This window comes from Mustela nigripes, chromosome 2, assembly GCF_022355385.1.
Source record: "Mustela nigripes isolate SB6536 chromosome 2, MUSNIG.SB6536, whole genome shotgun sequence".
In the NCBI taxonomy this organism is placed as follows: Eukaryota; Metazoa; Chordata; class Mammalia; order Carnivora; family Mustelidae; genus Mustela; species Mustela nigripes.
In genome coordinates, this window is record NC_081558.1 from 74,599,173 (window position 1) to 74,618,268 (window position 19,096).

The window sequence follows — 19,096 nt, forward strand, 5'->3', positions numbered from 1 at the left end:
ATCTTAAAAGGATTATTGAGAGCAAGTCTCTTAGAAAAAGGAAAAAAGAATGTCTTCTTTGTTCTGTGTGTCCAAGAGAGGCATAGAGAGAGGAGACACAGCCATCATCCTTCCGGTAACGTCACAGCCTTGTGGTAAAAAAAGAATTTCTCAACACACAAAAAAACATTACCCATTAAGAAAATTGATAATTTTGCTACACTCCAATTAAGATATTGTTCATCCAGACCATTTCTCCAAAGAAGGCCTACAGATGGCTAACGGAAACATGCAAAGATGCTCAACATGACTAGTCATCAGGGAAATGCAAATCAGAACCAAAAAGAGATAGACCTTGTACCTGTCAGAATGGTTAAAATAAAAAATACAAGAAATAAAAGTGTTGGTGAGGATATAGCAGAAAAGAAACCCTCGTGCACTGTTGATGAGAATACTAACTGGTATAGCCACTGTGGAAAACAGTATGGAGGTTCCTCAAAAAATTAAAAATAGAATTAACATATGATACAGTATTTCTACTACTGGGTATTTATTTAAAGATATGAAAACACAATTTGAAAAAAATATATGTATCCCTATATTTATTGCAGCATTATTTACAACAGCCAAATTATGGAAACAACCAAAGTGTCCATCAATAAATGAATAAAGAAGATGTAGAGTGTACATGCATACACACACACAATGGAATCTTACTCAGCCATAAAAAAGAATGAAATCTTGCCATTTGCAGCAACATGGGTGGACCCAGAGGGTATTATGCTAAATAAAATAAGTCAGTCAGAGAAAGAAAAATACTATATGATTTCACTCATTTGTGGAATTTAAGAAACAAAACAAATGAAGAAAAAAGAGACAAACCAAAAAAAAAAAAAAAAAACCAGACTATAGAGAACATGAAACAGAACTAATGGTTATCACAGGGAAGTTGGTGGGGGGGTGTTAAATAAGTGAAGGGGATTAAGAGGACACATTTATTATACTGAGCACTGAATTATGTGTAGAATTATGTGTTGAATCACTATATTGTACACCTAAAACTAATATAACACTGTATATTATATTGGAAGTTAAAAAAAATATTTCTCATCAAAAGAAATCATAAAAAGTGAAATAAAACTGAGGGGCACCCAGATAGCTCAGTAGGTTAATCGTCTGCCTTTGGCTCAGGTCATGATCTCAGAGTCCTGGGATCGAGCCCCAAGTTGGTCTCCTCGCTCAGCGGGGAGGCTGCTGCTCCCTCTGCTCCTCCCCCTGCTCATGTATGCTCTGTCTCTCAAATAAATAAAGAAAATCTTAAAAAAAAAAAAACCTGAAAGAAAATACTTGCTATATACAGAGAAGTCAAAAATTATTCTCCAGCTGAATATAACATTTCTACAAATAAGAAGGAAAAAGACAAATATCTTAACAGAGACATGAAGATAATATATTGCAGGCATTTCACAGAAGATCAAATAAGAGAGACTTCTGCCTAACCGTAAGTTGGAGTACAACCACGATCTGGCATTGACTAAGCAGTTTGAATACACCATACCCTACTACCCAGCGATTCCACTCCTGGGCATAAGCAACATGTGCACCAGGTGTCAGGAACTCCACAGCATTGCTCATTGTAATAAAAACAAGAAACGACCCATACAGTCACCGACATTAAATTGGATAAATCAACTGTGGTACATTCAAACAATTATATAATACAACAGGAAAACTGGATGAACTATAGCTAATCACATTATAATGGATACATCTCAAAAACATAATGTTGAACAAAAACAAAATACAGATTTGCAAAATACGTATCGTATGTTTTTCATTTTGACGATGTTTAAGTACGGGCATATAGTAAAGCTATGAAGAAATGCAAGGGAATGCTTAAAATGAGAGCCTGGATTATGGTTCTCTGAGGGTGTTAGGAAGGAGATGCATTCAAAGGCCATGGGGGAGCCACAAACGTATCTGTAAAGTTCTGTTTCTGAAGCCACCTGTTGGATTTGAAGGTGAGTATTTGTTATAATGTTGTTATTATTGCCCTATTATTTGTATTTAAATACACAGCTCAGTTTGAAGAGCTACTGAAGGGGGATGGGCATTGGCAACCAAGAGCCTCTGGAAGGATAAACGACTCTCCTCTGAGGCAAGGAAAGGAGGACCCTGGAATTTCCACTTTAATGTCTATTTGAGAAGTTTCAGTGTTAATCCCAAAAGAAGGCACACTAATTTTCCAATTGAAAAGGAAAGATCCAGCCTTAATGGGTCTTTGCACAGGAACAATTATAGAGACCAGGGGGAACACTGATGTCATTCAAGTTCACTGCCTGCAGACCCTGCAGAACTTGACCTTAAGAGACAGCCATCAAAAGTTCCTTCATAAAATTGATTGATAAGGGGCGCCTGGGTCACTCAGTGGGTTAAGCCCCTGCCTTCGGCTCCGATCATGATCTCAGGGTCCTGGGATCGAGCCCCGCATAGGGCTCTCTGCTCAGTGGGAAGCCTGCTTCCCCTCTCTCTGCCTGCTGCTCTGCCTGCTTGTGATCTCTCTCTCTCTGTGTCAAATAAATAAATAAATAAATAAATCTATCTTAAAAAAAAAAATTGATTGATAAAACCGTCCTTCCTTGGGCCCTGGGTGGCTCAGTCTGTTTGTTGGGTGTCTGTCTGCCTTTGGCTCAGGCCATGATCCCTGAGTCCTAGGATCAATCTCTTAGTTCAGGCTCCGTGCTCAGTGGGGAGCGTGCTCTCCCTCTGCTGCTGCCCCTCTCCCCGCTGCTCATATGCCATCTCTGTCTATCTATCTCAAATAAATAAATATCGTCTTTAAAAAACAAACAAACAAACACCTGCCTTTCTAGGGCATCTGGGTGGCTCCATCAGTTAAGCCTCTGAGTCTTAGTTTTGCCTCAGGTCATGATTTCAGGGTCTTGAGATCAAGGCCCATGCCAGGCTCCCTGTTTAGTGGGAAGTTGGCTTGAGATTCTCTCCCTATCCTCCCCTGCCCTCACTCCCACAGTCTTTCTCTCTTCTCGCTCTCAAATAAATATTTTTTTTTTTAAAGTTTGCCTTCCCTCACAGGGTGAGGGGAGCTCTTTGGAAGCATTCTTGTTTCTCAGCTTAAAATTCTTTATTTTTTCATTTCCAAAAGGATTCATTACAAGGAAGTATTTTTTGCTTCTTTTTTTTTTTTTTTTTCCCCTCCCAGTGACTTAATAGGTTTATGTTTAGGAGACCTCACTCACATAGATGACAGATAACAGACAAATCTGTTAATTTATGTCAGCTTTAGCATTTAGAATAGCACAGTAAACGAAAACCTTTCCTTCTTGTATGCCTTTTATAACAACAATGCCACTTCCCCCCATCTTTAAATTCTCATGTATCAGATTCCTTATTTAAAGGGAGTTAATCTCACCCCAGTGGTCATAACCAAATTGTGGAAGACATCATGTGACCCACTAAAGTCTTTGAAAATAGTTAATTTTGTTAATATTTTATTAATGATTTTAAAATTTATTGATGATTTTAAAATTAAATGTTGTGGTGCATTTAACCAATTTTAATGTTAATTTTTAAAAAAAATTATCAAGGGAGTTTTTAAAAATCAAACATACAAAACTGAGCAGCAGGAGATCCTACCTGGAACTCCGAGGAGGTCTCAGAAAATCCAAGCTTCAGCGCAGAAGATGTGGACTAAGCTGGATGGATGGCTGAATTCATTTCCCAAAACATCTGTTTTGGATACTCAGTATTAACCAGTGTCAAGCCATGCATTATTAAGACGAGACAAGGGACTATCAGAAAACAGGAAAGGGGGTTGCCTGGGTGGCTCAGTTGGTTAAGCATCTGTCTTTGGCTCAGGTCATGATCCCAGGGTCCTGGGATTGAGCCCCATGGGGGTGCTCTGGTTGGTGGGGAGCTTGCTGGGAGGGGAGACTGCTTCTCCTTTTCGTTCTGCCCCTCCCCCAGCTTGTGCATGCTCTCTTTCAAATAAATAAAATCTTTAAAAGGTAGGAGAGAAAAAAGAAGGAAAGGAGGGAGCGAGGGAGGAAGGAAGAAAACAGGAAAGGAAACCATTGTGGCTAGGAACCAAATAAAGGGCATGAAATGTGTCAGAGGAAACTCCAGCTCTTCAAACCATGTGAAAAAAATAAAGGTGAGAGGAGAGAAGCAGAACAGTATTCTCATTTATACGTAGAAAACATTGTCTTTAAGGAGAAAACCACATGAAACAAACATGCAATCTTAGACCTCACTAGAAATGACCAACTCTGGGCAAGCTTATAATGACTTCCAGTCTCGGTCTACTAGAGCAAGGATGTCAACAGCAACGTATGGAGAAAAGTTGAAATTTCTAGCCAGACACAAATGTCTTCATGTACCTGAGGGGCTCTCAACTATTTGAAACTTGAGTCGCAAGGTCTTCAAAAAAAGGTGCCATCCAAATAGTGCAAATTGGAATTCTGTAAGCCTTCTCTAATGATCCAAATTAAAATTGATTTCTTTCCCAAAATAGCTTCTATCTATTAAGTGATTTATAAAGGATAAACTTGTGTGAAACTGCTTTATGTGTATTATCTCATTAACTTTTCACAATGACCTCAGGAAGTAGCTTATCATTTTCCTACTTTATAGAGAGGAAAGATAGAAAGAACCTATCTTCTGGAGAATGCTGATCTGTAGCAGCATCAACCTTGGAAATATCTGTTATTCTAGTTACCATTGCTGAGTAAGAAACTACCCTGGGTTTAGTGACTTAACACCACAACCGTGTCCTATGCTCATGCTTCTGAGACTTAGGAGTTCAGAGAGAACACAGTGGGAACAGTTTGCTTTTCTTCTCCCATGTCCCAGGCATTAGCTGGGAAAACACAGATACCTTGAAATGACTCAAGCAGCTGGAAAGTGGAGTCCTCTGGAGGCTTCTTTAGTCACAAATCAGGCGTGTGGGCTGAGAAGACTTGAAAGCTGAGCCCAGAGCACCTGCACATAGCCTGTCCACTCCACTAGTTGGTTTTCCCCACCACATGGCAGCTGGGGTTAGAAAGGGCTTTCAAAAAAGCCAGCTAGAAGCTACATGACCTTTTCTGACCTTGATCTGGAAGTCATACAGCACCACTTCCACCACTTTGTGAAGTGAGTCACAAACATTAGGCAGACGGAAGAGGAAGGTGGAAGAATGGCAACGTCAAACTGCAGAAAATTATGGGTGGAAAGGGTGGTATTATTGCAGCCATATTGGCAAATATAAATTTTGCACCTCTACCCTAGACTTTTTATTAAGATGGTTAATTTTCATCTATCTTTTTGAAGCCATTGTTAGTAGTTAGATACTTTGTTTTCTGCAGCAAAAGAAACCCAAGTGATAATGTTCTTTACCCGACTTCAATAATCGTAATGTTATCTGCTTTGTCTATTTAGTCTTAGAGGAGAGAGTGTATGTGTGTGGTGGGGTGAAGGGGGGTGACAGCCTTAGAATTGATATAATGTGAAAGAGACACAGATGTGCAGAGATAGAGGCATCTGGGTGGCTCAGTCTGTTAACTGTCTGCCTTCAGCTCAGGTCATGATTCCACGGTCCTGGGACCGAGCCCCACATTGGGCTCCTTGCTCAGTGGGGAGCCTACTTCTTCCTCTCCCTCTACCTGCTGCTCTCCTTCCTTGTGGTCTCTCTCTCTGACAAATAAATAAATAAAATCTTAAAAATAAATAAATAAATAAATAAAGATATGCATAGATACATAATCTCTTGGCCTTTGGAGAATGTGGGCAAGAATTGGGGCAACCAGATTTCTGAGCCATGAGCAGCTTCTTTCACAGTAAGTGGGCTCCACGGTATGAAAAAAAAAAAAAGTTTAGGAAAAAAATTACGATCAAGTAGTGGTCTTCAAATGCTGTTCACATGATCCTGGAACAATTTTGAAAGATTACGTACTCTCTTTCGCATTTCTAGGTTATCTAAAAATTTGGTTCTGAGTTTAAATAATTGTAGTGGTTGCAAGTTCCAGACCAGGATACAGTATTCTTCTGCCTTAGCACACAGATATATGTACAGCTGGGAAAGTCTGGAAGCCCCATGGTTTACGGTGCCTGATTAATCATTACATGGGGCGTCTCCTTTGTTGGCACCCCCCTGGGAAGTTTCCACACCCTGAGGCAATAGACCAAAGTAAGATTTATGTGCAAGGAATATGCTTTCTTTTGTAGGGGGATGTGGTAGAGATACCATATATTCTCTAATGTTGAACATTTTTTGACAATAAAAAGGGACACTATTAACTATTCTAAGAAATAAGCATAAACCAGGAAAACCAGGATATAAAGTGATCCTAGCAATTAGAACCTTAGTAAGCTACCAAGGGAATCAGTTTACAATAGAGACTTCATGGAAGCTAAAGATCTGGTCATCATTTTACTGAAAACTGCTCATTTTCGGTATTCCTTCAAAAGTTTTCCATAGCCCCCAAATTTGTATAGATCTATCATTAAGCTAGCATCCAGCCATACCAGTTGCCAAAGTACTGAAACATCACCGTACATGCTAGTAAATAGAGTAACAATAATTGGAATAACCAATCAAAATCATCAATAATCTAAATTCTAGCATTTGTGTTTCATTTCAGAAACCACAAGCAGGCAAACTGTGATTCTAAGACCTCCTTGTGGAATGGGTATTGGACACAGAGCTTGGGAATCTGCTACGAAGAACTTGCCATTTATTTCCAAAGTTGACGGGTACCAGTGAAGCATAGATATCCTTATCTAGAAGAAATGAGACTTCCCACTTCTTCAAATGTCTCCTTCAGGCTTCCAAAAGAAATGCCTGTCCTTCCCCGTGGGGAGAAGTAGGGTCTGGGTTCAGGAAGCAGATAGCAAGGTGACTGGGTGTCATGGACATACAGTTGTCATGGGCATAGACAGCAAATGCCTTCATTGTGGGATAAAGTCCTCTCTGACAGGTTTTTGAGACCTTTGTTTTGTTTGACAACTTAACTCCTAAAGGAAGGCAGCTGGCCCTGTGCTTTGTTTTTGTTTTTTGTTTTTTAAAGATTTTATTTATTTGACAGACAGGGATCACGAGTAGGCAGAGAGGCAGGCAGAGAGGAGAAAGCAGGCTCCCTGCAGAGCAAAGAGCCCGATACTGGGCTTGATCCCAGGAACATGGGATCATGACCCAAGCTGAAGGCAGAGGCTTTAATCCACTGAGCCACCCAGGCGCCCCTAAGATTTTATTTATTTATTTATTTGAAAGAGACAGAGATCTCAAGTTCGTGGAGAGGCAGGCAGAGAGAGAGGGAGAGGAGGAGGAAGCAGGCTTCCCGCTGAGCAGAGAGCCGGATGTGGGGCTCGATCACAGGACCCTGGGACCATGACCTGAGCCAAAGGCAGAGGCTTTAACCCACTGAGCCACCCAGGCGCCCGCCCTGTGCTTTGTAAACAAGTTTCCAGAGAGGGACTCTCCGGGAAACTTATACAAGGATAAACACAGAGAGTCCTCTAGCAAGACGGTGCTGCGTCTCTACCCTCTGTCTTGTGCCAAGCTCCACACTCTTCCTCCTTTGCCTGACTGCTCTCTTATTGAAAGAGAGACAGGGTCTAGAAGCTTCCACTACCTCCAGTCAGCACCAACCTCTCAGCACACTTCTATTTTTTTCATGCTCTTTATGTCTTCTTTTCTTCAGCCCCTTCTCCTTTGTCTCTATTAGGAACTGGGCTCTTCCTGGTCACAGACTCATGGTTGGCACAAGTGGTCTCCTGATTAGCCTCAGCGGGGCCACGGAAGCCGACTGTGCTTCCTCACTAGAGGAAAAGAAAACAATATGCAGGCTCCTGGCCTCAACAGTGAAGATCAGATCATCGCCATCTACTTTCCTCTTTTCCCACTTCCCTGCCTCCCTCTCTGCATCTCCCTGGCATCACACAAATGATAACATCATTTCAGGTAAGAAGAAAAAGGTACAAGTGAGGAGCAGGTGCAGGGAGAGTAGAGAGCAATTACAAAGGGCAACCGATGATCCCCTTCTTTTATGACTAATGTGATCGCTTAATGGTTATCAATCCATAGGGAGTGGTGGGCATTGTGATGTAATTCCCCACATCAAGTCAGGGAGCAAACAGAATTATCATTTAATAATAATGCTGACAAAAGTATTGAATGAATGATCAAAACCAGCACACCAGTCAATATACTATCTGGAAATTATTAGAATGATTTTATGAATGAAATGGATTACAAATAATACCACTAGATAAGAAATTTACATGATATATCATTCACTTCCTGAGATAATAAAAAGAGTATGATCTATTCAATATTTGACTTATATTATTAGATATATGACTGTATTACTTGAATATTTGAACATTACATTTTACCATTTTACATCCAACATTTAAGAGACCATCCTAGATGCCTGGACACAGTTTCTTCATTTGCATGATTTCTTCACTTGCTAGTGCAGTGGATCAAACATTAGTAGAGTTTTAATAACCTTGTATTCACATTTTCTTTTAACATATGTATTGGAATGATTATCAAGGGGATAGTTATCACCTCATTTTAGAAGGAGAAAAACAGTGGGTCTCAGAAAAATGAAGCATGTTAGTGAATGTGAATTCTGAACTGTGATAGGGTACCCATCTCAGTCCTCTATCACTCAAAGAACACCTCTCACATTATGTTCCTCAGTGAGAAGGTCCATCCATTTCAGGAAGCTCTAAATAATTACCTAATGGCTCAGAAGGTAGCCATCAGTCACTGGATATTATGATTGTGCTGGGCTGAGTAATAAATAACCCACCCAGATATCCACAGCCTAATCCAAGGAACCCGTAGGTGTTATATGGCAAAAGGAACTTCGCAGATGTCATCAAGTTAAGGATCTTCAGACGGGAAAATTATCCTGGATTTTGTGGGTGGGCTCTTAAATGTAACCACAAGTGTCCTTATAAGTATGAGAGGCAGAGGGAGAAGTGACTACAGAGAAGACCGTGTGAAGATAGAGCAGAAATAGAGTTGAAGATGCTTTGCTTCTGGCCTTGAAGATGAGAAAGGGCCCATGAACCAAAGTATGCAAGGAAGGTAGCTCCAGAAGCTAGAAAAGGCAAGAAACAGATTCTCCACTGGATGCCCTTTTGACACCTTGAGCTCAGTTCAGTGAAACCCATTTCAGACTTTCCAACCTCTAGAAATGTAAAAGAGTAAATGTGTATTGTTTTAAGCCCCTCAGTTTGTGGGCATTTGTTACAGCAGTCATAGGAAACTAATACAGTGATATACAACGGGACTCTGAGGATGTCCCTCCTCGGTCAGGGAGAAGCCAGACTGTATTCTGAAATTCAACAGGCTGCTAATTTCAAGTTAACTAACCAGGCACTCATGGGGTATCGGGATTCCTCAGTAGCAAGGGAATGGAAAAGAAGGGGAGCTACCTGAATCACATCTACTAACTATGCAAACATCACATTGGCTGACAGACACCCTTGAACCCCAGGAAATCAGCTAGAGACCTGGAAATCTTCAATCAAACTAGTAACTCAGAGGAAAGGGCCAGAATTTCACCAGGCAGGCTGAGCATTTATAGCTTCATTAAAGGCTACTAAATTATATGACTCAAGAAAATCACTGGCAATTTATTCGGACAAGAAATGTTTCTGTGGTTTTTACCACAAAACCTCGTTGGACCTTACACTGCATGACTATGGAATCTACTCTCACTTTTTGGAGCCTAAAGTATCTGTCTAGTTCTTTGGCTTGCAATATGAACCTAAGTAAAAAGTATGAGGGATTCAACATTTCTGGATGTTGTCACTATAACCCAGTTCTCAGTGACCCTGTACAGAACCTCTGATTCATTTTCAGATGATACAGCTCCTTTTTCAAGATGGTAGAAGAGTTGGGGCACCTGGGTGGCTAAGTCAGTTAAGTGTCTGCCTTCAGCTCGGGTCATGATCCCAGAGTCCTGGGTTCGAGCCCCATGTCAGGCCCTCTGCTCAGTGGGAGCCTGTTTCTCCCTTTCCCTCTGCCTGCTGGTCTGCGTGCTTGTGCTCCCCCCTCCCCGTGTGCTTCAAATAAATAGATAAATTTAATCTTTAAAACAAACAAAAAAAAGATGATAGAAGAGTTAAATGGTTCCTGTTCTTAGAGTCAAGAGTTTAAAGCCATCTGATCAGGGATGGGAGAAATAATGGAAGAATGTCAAGTAGGCCTTAACATTGATCCTTAGAGTGTCTTTTTTTTTTTTTTAATTTTTTATTTTTTATAAACATATATTTTCCCCAGGGGTACAGGTCTGTGAATCACCAGGTTTACACACTTCACAGCACTCACCAAATCACATACCCTCCCCAATGTCCATAATCCCACCCCCTTCTCCCAAACCCCCTCCCCCGGCAACCCTCAGTTTGTTTTGTGAGATTAAGAGTCACTTATGGTTTGTCTCCCTCCCAATCCCATCTTGTTTCATTTATTCTTCTTCTACCCACTTAAGCCTCCATGTTGCATCACCACTTCCTCATATCAGGGAGATCATATGATAGTTGTCTTTCTCTGCTTGACTTATTTCGCTAAGCATGATACGCTCTAGTTCCATCCATGTTGTTGCAAATGGCAAGATTTCATTTCTTTTGATGGCTGCATAGTATTCCATTGTGTATATATACCACATCTTCTTGATCCATTCATCTGTTGATGGACATCTAGGTTCTTTCCTTAGAGTGTCTTTTAAATCAGAAGTACAACAGGCATGACAAATTTTTTTAAAGAATTTTCTAGTCTTTTGCTTCTACTTTCCACATCTGGCTCACTTTACTCATGGTGGTGTGACAAAAGAAAGTAGGTTTCTGGATTATATATATATTTTTTAAAGATTTTGTGTATTTATTTGAGAAAGAGAGAGAGTGAGAGAGAAATAGAGAGAGCAGGAGCAGGGAGAGAGGCTGAGGGAGAAACAGACTCCCTGCTGAGCAGGGACCCAGATGCCTGGCTCTATCCCTGTACTCCAAGATCTTGACCCAAGCTGAAGGCAGATGCTTAACTGACTGAGCCACCCAGGTGTCCGTCTGTTTCTGGATTTTAAAGCACAAAAAGTAGCTAGACTTCCTGCAGTGATTCCAGTGGTTTCCAAAACAGGGCCACACCTATTCTTTATTCCTCCCCCCAAAACTAAAATGGAGTGTTTAACACATACAAGTTCTTCTCTGAAGAGTAACATGTACATTTAAATTATATGATAGCAAAGAGTTCTATCAGGGGTATAATCACTGTCCTCAGCATGTAAATAAAGACATGGGGACTCAATGGAAGGAACACTATAATAGAGTGAATGAGAATACTGGTTAGAGGCTAAATAGCCAAGGTTTGACTCTCAGGTCTCACTACTAGCTGCATAACTCTGGGCAAGATTCTCAATTTTTCTGAGCTTCACTTCACTAATCTTTGAAATGGTGATAATAATAGTACCTACCACCTAGGGCTATTTTGAACATGCATACCTATATAACACATATAAAGTTGGCCAGTGCAGAACTTAGAAAATATTCAGAGCTCAATAAATATCAGCTACCTTTACATGACCTTGAAGCCAATAAGAATATGATTTGGAGTATTTCATTAAATTATAATTTGTCATAATCTAGCTCGACAAATAATGACTGAAGGGAAAAGATAATGAGACATTTTAACTATGGAACTGGTTACTGAAGGAAGTTTTATTGCCAAACACATGAAACTTGCTTTTTATTATGAAAACAAGTTGCACATATTTTGAACATCAAATAGATCAAAGGATATACAAGAAAAAGTTAATCTTTCCCTTACTGCAGAACTTCAGTTGCATTCTATAGAAGTAATCACATAGATACATGCGTGCGTGTGTGTGTGTGTGTGTGTGTGTGTGTGTGTGTGTGTGTGTAAAATCTAATTTGACTCCCAGATTTCCTTCTTGTTCCTCTACCAGGATTTTTTCACCCAGCAGCCCAAGTGAATTCTAAAACAATTAAATTGTGTCATATAATTTCTTGCTTAAAATACTCCAATGGCCCATTGTATTTAAATAAAACACAAACTTCTTATTCTGGATTACAAAGTGCTACATACTCTGGTCTCTGCTTTTCTCTCTAACCTGTCTCCCTCTGTTCTCTTCTAACTAAGCTCCAGGAACACTGGCTTTCCCTCTGTGTATATGATGAACATTCAAGTTCATTCCCACCTCAGGACCTTCACATTGTCCCTTCCCTGGAACGCTCTTCACCTTGAACTATCCATAGTTACGTCTCTTTTTTATTCAGATCTCAGATAAAACCCATCTTCCCAGTTCAGGACATAGCTGACTCTACAACTCAAAAAGCCACTCGGTTATTCTTTATCATTTCAACCTATTCTGAGTCTTTGTGCAACATCTAATACCACTCTATATTTTATTTGTTTGCCTATTTTTACTTATTCATATGTTTAGTTAGGTAATTGCAAGCTTCTCTGTTTCCTAGAAAGGGACCTTCGTGACAGCAAGGCCTCTTTGCCTAGAAGGATGCTGAAAAATAATGCGTGTCTAATAATGCTTCATACATTTTTGCTAAAAGTTAATGAGGGCTATTTAGGCTATTCCTTTTCCAACTAATTTCAAAAATGGGGCTACATTGCCCTAACGCATTCATCCCTGTACATGTCCCATCAAGTGCCAAAAGTTTAATTATTGAGGCAAAGGTATATACAATTTAAATTTTGATCATTGTTTCCAAATCACCTTTTAACAAAGTTATGCCAATTTACATTCTGAGTGGATTCCTTGAATCTTCTTTTAAGTGACTTCATGACATGATATTTGAAATACATTCTCTCAATTTAGAAGCTCAGGACACTTTATTATTTCATAACTTTGAAATGCAAACAGGATAGCCCAAGTGCAGACATCCACAGTAGACCTTCAGAATGGCTGGAGAACCCGCAATTATAGTTACTGACAATTCGGTGAGTTACTATGAGAAGCATGCATGACTCCCTCTCAAAGGTCTCTCATTACCCAAGTCTTACATCTGAATTTTTAGCAGTAAACAAAGGTTTACTAATTAACAACTTTCCCAAGCATACAAGTATAATTTATGATAACAAAAATCTTAGTTGATGAGGATTGGATGGAGACACAGAAAACCATAATGGCAGAAACAGGTACCTTATTCGAAAAGGTTCTCAAATTCCATAAATTTATTTCTCCCCACCAAAGGCTTCTTTATCATGCCCTTTGAGTCATCTATGGCAACAAGCTCAGATTCTGTGTAGTAGTAACTGGAAAATACCCTACTGATGAATGTATACCTGTATGTTCATATTTGTTTAAACTATATCACCAAGACCAATGACAGAAGTGGGGGCATATAGATGCCATTGACTCCTCCATGCCATTTTGTGAAAGACATCCTCTCCCAGTGCAAAATCAACCAACTAAAGTCATGAACAACAGCCAGAAGGGAGCCAAAAAACAAAGCCATAGATGTACAAACATCCAACCTCTACAGGAACGTCATTCCAGAACTTCCACCAACCTGTTTCACTCAGAAATATCTATAAATGTAACATGAATTTTCAGCAAAGATCATCCAAACATCTGTCATTTAAGCACATAAGATGTTCTCTACCACTCATCTCTTTTACTCAACAGCAGCATATTCTCCCCTTAGAAGAATTACAGCATTGGAAAAAATTGCCCAGTTAATTCAGAGATACCAACTCTGGGTTCAAGAGGTACCTGTATGAAGTATCCAATATGCTAAATACAGAAAAATGGGGGTACTTACAGCAGGGTGTCCAGTACAGTAGGCATAGCTGGCATGGGACTGATAGTGCAAGCTTGCTCTTGGAAAGGAGTATGTGTTCCAGGCTGGTTGGCTGCTGTTCCACTGAGAGCTGAAGCCAGGGCTCATGGTCACTCGGGACTTACTAGTTTGATAGGCTCTCACTGTGGAGCTAGACTATCAAGAAGAAAGAAATGCAATGTAAAGACAGCTCTGCATAAAACCCAAGTCAGCTATATATAGCAGTAGGCACTTTCTTGTAGGACTGTGCCACAGGTCTTGGCTGGTTAAGGCAAATGGCTGATTCCTTAAGGGGAGGCATTAAATACTGTACTGACTAGGAGAAAAGTATTTTCTCACTGTTAGAATTTTAACTGGATCACAAAACACAAAGGTTCATTGAAATGGATCTTACTGATTATTTTTTTTTTCCCAGTTGCAACATGCAACCCCATCCTCTGGAAATGAGGTATGTTTTAGTGGTGACAACAGTGGGGATACGGTTGATTTTGCATACACGTTCTCTTATCACAGTGTTCACCCTAGAAATTCACCGTCGATCTCATCTGAATGCAATAAACGAAAATCTTACTTTATGAGGATGGGACTAAGGCACAGATTAGTCCCTAACTCTAAATAGTCTTCAAATTCCATGAATACTATTGCTTTCCTGTGGGAGGCATCACAGAAACCTGGTCATATGTCACCATTCTACTACCTAACGGCAGCATAATGATGAAGGATTTGAAACCGTCATTTACCCTCAACCAGCCGTACCCATGTATTTTAAAATAGAGAAATAGGAAAATATCGATTAACTTGCCAAATGTTAAATATACATGGTTGTTCATAACTGTATATAGGGTAGAATGAACTGAAAACAAAACTCACTTGTATCTTCTTTGTTTTCAGATGGCCACGACATATAAGACATATAATAGTTTCTTTTCAGAGAATAACTTTCTATCATCAAATTGCAATAGCTACTTACCCAAGTAGTACAGCAACTTCCACAATAAATTCTATTTATAAATCCATGGGCATATGCCAACTCAATCACTAGGAAAATGCGCTAATCTCATTGCCATTATATTCAGGAAACCTAGTGGGAAGAAACTTCTACCTGAGATTGTGTTCCCCATTAGGCTAGATTTTGATATCATTAGATACTTAGAGGAATGACTTTTCTGAAGACAAGTTTGGGCATCTTGGAGTAACTGAAAGAAAACAAGGGTCTCAGCAACTGGAAGGTTCTAGGCAAGGCTATTTCTCTCACAATAGCCTCAAGATACTTGGAAAGGGAAGAGAAAAGATAAACCAGTGATTCACTGGTAAGCAACTTAAAATACTTAAACTCCAAACTAGAGAACACAGCCTTGTTGACGTAGACAAGTTTTTTTTTTTGTTTTTTTTTTTCCGACCCTCTGTCTCTACTCTCATCCTCATGCTAACTAACCATGTGTACCCTCCTCTCCAAGTGTTCAATAATTCAATGGTATGTGCAGGTCCAGCAATGCGAAGGTAGACCCTGCTGCCTACCACCCTAGGACAAACCTGTGTTAGAGAAGCAATAGCAGACTTCTATAAAATTGGGATTTGGGTGGGGCACCTGGGTGGCTCAGTCAGTTGAGCATCTGCCTTCTGCTCAGGTCATGATCCCAGGGTCCTGGGATGGGCTTCCTGCTCCGTGGGTTTGTCAGATTCTCCCTCTCCCTCTGCCCTTTCCCTGCTCATGCTTGCTCTTTCTCTCTCTCAAATAAATAAATAAAAATCTAAAAAAAAAGGGGGGGGAGATTTTTGTACATGGTCCTAAGTATAGAAGCTCCATATTTATATATTATATGTGTGATATATACTATCACACGTTATATGTGTGATATATACTATCACTTCAAAGAGTAACAAGCTCACCCACAAAACTATCATTGGCCCTGAAAGTATCTTGGCTTTCGGCTCTGCATCTGTGGTTACTAACATTAATCACCCTCACTAGCTCCGTAGGTTCTCTGGCTTGCTCCTTCAAGACCAAACGTGGTTAGTTCCTTTATCAGTTTTCACATTTAGATCAGCTCCTGGACCTTAACATTCTTGGAAATTGTGTATGCACTCATCTCTTGGTTTAATTACATTCCCACATTGCTTTAGGCTCTCCTCAATGATTTTATTCATGGTGGTCTTCCTCTTCAAATTCTTTTTGGTCCCTCCTTTACAAACCTCACATTCGAACTACACTTCATACTTGGTCCCAGTTCCCATTCCCTTGCCTTCCTACTCTCACACAGCCCTCCCAGTGTGGCTCAAACACTTCAGTCTGTGATTGCATTGTTTTGTATTGTTCCCACTATATGTAAATTTCAGCTCTCCAACCTAGCTGAGAGTCTAATGAGGTCAAGATCGGGTATTGCTGTATTGCCTTTTTCGCAGCTCAAGGAGTCTTTATCTCCCTTGCCCTTGGAAGGCTCTGAAAGTGTTTATCTCCTTATCACTGCAATCATCTTTCCCTCTGACTCCTTGACCCTTCTGACTCTACCTTCCTGTCTCACCTGCGTCCTTATCTTTCTATTTGCTTTCCCCAAATGAGGTCTTTTGCCAGGGCTTAATTTTCAGCTCTGTGCTATTCATTCTTTTAACTTTCCTCCTTTGTGATCTTATTCATGGTCAAAGCTTTAAGTATTAATTCTAAGAAGATGACTCTCTGATGTAATTTAATAGTATGTATTCTCTTCTAAATTCCAGTCCCAAATCTTAAAATATCTGCTGGATATGGATGTATAATTATCAATCACCACAAATGGAACAAAAGTTTAAGTTACTGTGTATAAAATTAAATGAGTGTATTGTGTTACTGTAAAATTTCACCTCCCCACAATTTCTTTATTTCTGCTAATATTATGGCATTATTTTGAAAGTGACTGCATTGATCTTTTAGAATGCCTGTGCCTCATTTATTTGTCCTCCAGCCCGTTATCTAGTGCCACCAAATTCTATTGACTCTCTTCAGTGGGTCTTGAATTGATGCTGTCCTTTCCATTCCCATTATGAGTACCCAGTTCTAGGATTTTATCAGTTTCTATCTAAGTCACTAAAACTATATCAACAACCTTCTACCTTAAGCCTCAATTCACTCTACACAATGACATCAGATTAGTTTTCCTAGAAACTTGCTTTTATGGTGTTACTCTCTAATGAAAAATGTCCAGTAGTTCTCCATTACCTCTGAGACAAAATCCAAAATTCCTAGTCTCCTTGAACATTCTTTCCAACCCTAACCAATAATGCAAGGCTTATTTTTTATTCCTTTCTATATAGTCTCAAGCTCCAGATAGATTGTTACTCTGAACAAGATTTATGTCTGTCACACCTATCTACTTCCTAGAATGTACTCCCCTGCTCTTAGTTCACTTGACCCTACCAAACTCTACCTTTTCTGGAAAACGTATTTCTGTTGACCAACCCAAAGGGACTTTTGCTTCTACTGACACTGACACTGACATTACAGTGACATTACAGGTTTTCTTTCACATTCTTCTGGCTCTTTCATTTGTGTGGTACCCAGAAAATCAATACCATGACTTCATGAGTAGAACTCATCAAATCCCCTGATTAGTCTGTCACACAACAAGTCGCATGTCTCAACACACATCTTTGGGAACAGGTGTCTCAATTGTATTTCTTCAGAAGAACATGCAAGAACTTGAGTATAAGTAGTTCATTTTGAAGTGATTCTAGAGAAAATAAGTAGGAGATTAGGAAATGTGACAGAGAAAGGATGAGACAATTCATTTGCATCACTGAGTAATTTATCACTATGGAGAACCAATTCCATTGGGAGGCTATGGGAGACAGTGCAGAACATGTTTCAGAGTTACCTTATCGGAAGTTCAAAGAAGCTGGGGTATTTAACCTGATTCCCATTCATCATTGGTTGAGGTCTACTACTGAGAGCATTATTCCCTGGCACAGGCATAGCTGTTCTGCCTCACCAAAAGAAAGTTCTGATGTAGAGAGTACCATGGGACTGTTAAAATGCTCTGAGAAAGTAAGTGCCGAGAAAGTATGGGCAGAGCATTGATAGCATCAATGTTAGGTGGATGATTCCCTGAACTTCTTCTTTTTTTTAATCTTTAAAAATTTTATTTATTTATTTGAGAAAGAGAGAGAGAACACAAATGGGTGGAGGGGCAGAGGCACAGGGAGAAGGACTATCAGCCACCCTGCTGAGCAGGGAGCCCAATGTGGGGCTCGATCCCAGGATCCCAGCATAATGACCTGAGCTTAACTGACTAAGCCACCCAAGCACCCCTTCCTGAAATTCTTTTTTTTTTTTTTAGATTGATTATTTATTTATTTATTTATTTGACAGAGAGATACACAGTGAGAGAGGGAACACAAACAAGGAGAGTAGGAGTGGGAGAAGCAGGGTTCCTGCTGAGCAGGGAACCTGATGTGGGGCTCGAACCCTGAACCCTGGGATCATGACCTGAGCCAAAGGCAGACTCTTAAAGATTGAACCACCCAGGCTCCCCCTGAAATTCTTTATATCTGTCATAGAACCCCAGACACTTGAATTTTCCTTTTGCATGACTGAGAGCAAAGGGCTCAAAAATATTGGTCAAATTGGCTTGACTACACTACTGTTAAGGATTTGAAAGGACAATGCATGAAAGAAAATACTGAGATGGCCAGTAAGCATGGTGAAGAGGTGCTCAAAATCAGTGGTCATTAGGAAAATATAAAATAAAGCTATAAGAAGATACCGGTTTATATCCAGGCAAGTAGCTAAAACTAAAACTGTTGACAACACTAAATGTTGGTGAGGTTACGGAGGACCTGGAACTTCATACATTGTCAGGGTAAAACTATATGTCCTCTGCTTGGTGGTTTCTGATAAAATTAAGCCTATTTCTACTTATGACCTTGTAATTCTATCCCTATTTACCCAAAGGAAAATAGATTTATGCAAAAATATTGTATAAGAATGTGCCTAGTAGCCTTATGCATAATAGTCCCAATCTGGAACTTATTCAAATGTCTATCAAGAGGAGAATGGTTTAAAAAAAAGAAAGTGCTTTCATATAATGGGATACTACTCAATAATAAATAGAACAAAATTCTGATATATACAACTACATGGATAAGTCTGAAGATCATGCCAAATAAAGAAAGACCAGGAATCAAAGAATAGATATGTGCGACTTCAATTATTAAGTTCAAAGGAAGGAAAACATAGAACAATAGAAATAAGAAAGTGATTGTTGGGGGTTGGGATGAAGAAGAATTGATTAGAAAGGGGAATGAGGTAATTTTCTGGGGT

The 19,096-nt window shown here is 39.8% G+C and overlaps 1 protein-coding gene across 1 annotated transcript in view; it reads right to left on the minus strand.

The window, feature by feature from the left end:
* Positions 1-19,096, minus strand: part of LOC132010476 (uncharacterized) — a 556,343-nt gene that overhangs the window by 18,363 nt on the left and 518,884 nt on the right. The window contains exon 4 of the mRNA XM_059388320.1: positions 13,786-13,959. Within this exon, the coding sequence (XP_059244303.1) occupies positions 13,786-13,959 (174 nt within the window). The remainder of the gene's footprint in view (positions 1-13,785; positions 13,960-19,096) is intronic.